This window comes from Charadrius vociferus, unplaced genomic scaffold (genome assembly GCF_000708025.1).
Source record: "Charadrius vociferus isolate BGI_N301 unplaced genomic scaffold, ASM70802v2 scaffold549, whole genome shotgun sequence".
NCBI lineage: Eukaryota > Metazoa > Chordata > Aves > Charadriiformes > Charadriidae > Charadrius > Charadrius vociferus.
Genome location: NW_009650103.1, coordinates 4,275,734 through 4,279,468, shown reverse-complemented (window position 1 = coordinate 4,279,468; position 3,735 = coordinate 4,275,734). Strand labels below are relative to the sequence as shown.

At 45.6% G+C, this 3,735-nt stretch overlaps 1 protein-coding gene across 2 annotated transcripts in view; it reads right to left on the bottom strand.

The window, feature by feature from the left end:
* LHX2 (LIM homeobox 2) overlaps positions 1-3,735 on the bottom strand; it is a 24,089-nt gene that overhangs the window by 18,062 nt on the left and 2,292 nt on the right. Inside the window, exons 2-3 of one of the 2 annotated variants that reach the window (XM_009892282.1) lie at positions 2,945-3,066; positions 57-259 (exon numbers count right to left, since the gene is read on the bottom strand). In XM_009892282.1, the coding sequence (XP_009890584.1) occupies positions 57-259; positions 2,945-3,064 (323 nt within the window). In that variant the 5' untranslated portion in view covers positions 3,065-3,066. Of the gene's footprint in view, positions 1-56; positions 263-2,944; positions 3,203-3,735 lie in introns of those variants that run through there. The other variant, XM_009892281.1, reaches the window with a different exon arrangement.

Sequence of the window (3,735 nt, the reverse complement as noted above, 5' to 3'; positions counted from 1 at the left end):
GGGGGCGGCGGGCGGTCCCCCCCGCCCCAGGCTGGCGGCCGAAGCGCAGGCTGTACCGGTAGTAATCCTCCTTGCAGTAAATGCTGCCGTCCTTGCTGAAGCAGGTGAGCTCGGACTCCAGGTTGAGTTTACATTCACAGCACTTCAGGCAGCGCATGTGCCACTGTTTATCCACAGCCAGGAGGTAATAACGGTCGGAGATTTTCCCCCCGCAGCCGGCGCACAGGGCAGCCCGGTCACTGCTGATGGAAGGCATGGTCTGCTGGGGGAAAACAATTACAGACCGTTAGCGAGAGGGAGAAACTCTTGTGCACTGCTGGGCCCCCCCTCCCCCTGCCTTCCCCTCTCCTTGCAGGGGCTCGGCAGACGCGGAGGAGCGCGGAGCGGAGGAGAGCACGCGAGACAAGAAGAAAAAGACCCCGGGTTTTAGGGACGGCGTCTGGATCAGACCCAGGATTTTTTTTTTCCCTTTTTTTTTTTGGATTTTCCAGTCCCAGAACAAGAAAGATGCTGTTCAATAAACAGGCGCAATAATCACAGAGTAGGGCAAATCGCAGAGAGTTAATTTTAAAATTTATTATTATGGATATACGGAGAGTGCCTGCATAGTTAATGCTCCGTGAGTGCGTGTATGTGGAGCGTGTCTGTGTGTGTATTTTCCTAGCTATAAAATTCCGAGTGAATTACGATCAAACCCCCCAGTAGTCACAGTGGTACAGACACAGCTCCCTCTGCAAGCTGGTTCCAAACAACACGTACCCAAATCTGCTGTGACCCAAAGCACTAAAGGGATCAGCAAATAAAACTGCAGAGGAGACGAGCATCACTAAATCCGAGGTTCAGAATGTTTTATCAGGAAAACGAAATAGTGGGAAACGTGTAGGAAAGAAAGAAACGTGTAGGAAAAAACAACAGAGCACTTTAGATTATCCTGGGATAAACTTGGAAGCAATAAAACTAAATGTAACCCCTATATAATTTAATAGTTTAGTGTCAAATCGCAATCCAATCGAAACCCTTCAAAAAACAAATACATAGATATTCTGTCAACTTCGACCAAAAAAGAAGGAGAAAAATATCGAAAACTGTTTAAGCACGCTTATTTATTTTAGCAGGCACCTTGAAAGAGATTCAAGAAAGGAGGCTCAGACTGGAGCAGGGTTTGTGGCAGACTGTGCAATGCACTGCTGTCTACTTCGTCCCAAACTTACTACCGTCCCCTTTGCACAAAAGCACACTGCAGATTTGCTCTTGGGCGAGAGAACCCGAAACATTTTTTACAGATGTGACAAACCGGCAGTTTATTTTGATTCAGGGGTGGGGGGGTGGGGAAGTTGTTTGTTTGCTTTTACCTCCTCTAGAGCCTTAAGTCCTTATGCAAAGCAAAAAGAAAAGACAGCTAATAGGGAAGAATCGAAAGAAAATGAAGCTATTTTTTCAGCATTTGCTGGACTGATTACTTTCATCCAGTATCTGCAGAGATCACAAAATCCCATCGCTACGAGCACTGCTGTTTGCACTACACTGTTCCCACTATCAGAACTACATATAAATAAAACCATGGCACTACCTTGGTACCTCAGCCACACAAGTCCACTGATAGCTTATTTCTTTAAGGCATTATCTGAACTCTCATTCAGAACCGTTTTATAACCAAAGTAGTTTCTTGTAAATCCACTTTAAACGAAATACGATTTTTCTGGTAACAAAAAATGTTCTAAGATCCAGAAATGGTATTTAAGGACCCAGTATTCTATCCCACTGTTTATTATATACACGTGTGTAGACATAACATTATATATAGCTTATAAAGATATCATGCCACAATATTTATTCCAGGAAAGATGAATTGATATTGTTTAATTGTACGGAGAAATATTAACTTTTCCAAAGAAAACCAAAACGGTTTAGATTAGAAATCATGTTCCACCCTTGTAGTATACAGGGTGTTTTTCAGCCAGCATTTCAGGATTAAATACTCTCACTGTCACCTTTAAGTAAATTTCTACGTAGCATTAAGAGACATAACACATACTGATGAAGTTTTAAAAACTGAAAACAGATATCTTTCTTGCATATGCCTGTATCAGCTTAGAAAACAGCACTTTACCAAAATACGGGATCGTTTAACTTGAGGATTATCATTTCTTGACAAAAAAAGTAGCATACATAAAATGTTGAATCAGTTAACACACTTCAGAAATCTCTTCCACTTTGCTAGCTTCACTCTGGTTAAAAGCATGCATCTTTTTATTATCTAAATGTATTAATATACAAATACTATGCATCAGCAGACATAAGCTAAAAAGTGGCAAATGTATAAAAATTTGCATCCATCCGTCTCCCTGAAACATATCTTATAGTTCTGTTTGCCATGTTTGCAAACCCAATGTTCACATGTATTACAAGTATTTAAAAAAATAATGACTTAAAGGCACTCGAGTTTGGGTTTTTTGTTTATAAATGCTCTAACGACTACCCCGGTGTAGCCATCCTACCTGAAAAATAACGCAGAACTGGATTCTTTGATGTTTGTGTTTCCATTCCGCAGACAAAAATTTCGCTGTGCCAAAACGTTATCTGTCTAAAAGCATACTTTGCCTCTTCCTAAAAACTTTGGAAGGCCGGACAGGCTGGGGGAAGGGAAGGAGTTCTTGGACGCTACCAAAAGGCTGGTCTATCTTTCTGTTTTCTCGCAAGAGCAGTACCGTTTATTTCACCCAAGCGTTACTATTACTATGCATATTATTAATAATTAACAGTTTCGTGCCTTTCCCCACGGTTTTATTTAATCTTTCAGGGTGCCTTTCTGCTTAATTTTCTTCCGATTTAGCATTTTGCATACGTTTCCCCCCGATCTGTTATTTTAAGGGAAAAGCTCTATCTTTGAGGGGTTTGTTATGTTTAGGGGGCTGAACGACTTTCCCATTCCTTCGCCTCCTACCGTTTCGGTCTCTCCCCTGTCTATAGCCGAGCTGATGGCCGGTGCTTCGCTTTTGGTTCTCCGATCCATCTCGTCGATGACCCCGTGCATCTCCGCGCCGGACAGACTGTGGAAAAGCATCGCTGAGGAAGCAGAGGAGGAGGCCCCGAGTTGCTGCTGCTGCTGACAGTTGTCGGGGTCCCTGCAGGAGCCCAGAACTTGCATTAGCCGGAGCCCTCCCCCATGCATCTAGCACGGCCGCCCCGTCTCGCCGTGGGCTCCGGGCTTTTCACCCCGGCAAAGGTCTCCGGGGCGCAGCGCAGGGACCGATCCGAGGCTTCGGGGAACGGGGCGCAGAAAAGGCGGGCGGAGGGGCTGAGGGAGAGGGGGTAACTGGCGGTGTAAGCTTCGGGGCTTGGATCTAGTCTGTTGCGCGGCCCCGGCACATCCCTCTAGGAGGCTTCTTCAGCGCAGGGCTCATTGCCCCAGGTGCGGTCCCAGGCTTTATGCTCTGGCCCAGCTGGCAGAAGGCTGGGCAGGTTTACGGTCGGGAGGGATTAATAAATAATAGAAATATAAAAAATTAAACCATCTTCGGTGAGAAATAAATTAAAAAAAATAATAATAACGACAAGCCCCCCTACATGGTACTGTGCGAAATTTAAGAGGAGGAAAGCGGGGGAGAGGGAGGTTGCAGCAGGCGGAGAGCGGGCTGGTGCTGCGGGAGGCGGATGGGGCGGGTGCCCACCGTACGCACTCACGGTCCAGAGGGCTGGCAGCGGCGGCAGCTCGGGGGCAAAGTTTGCTCCTTC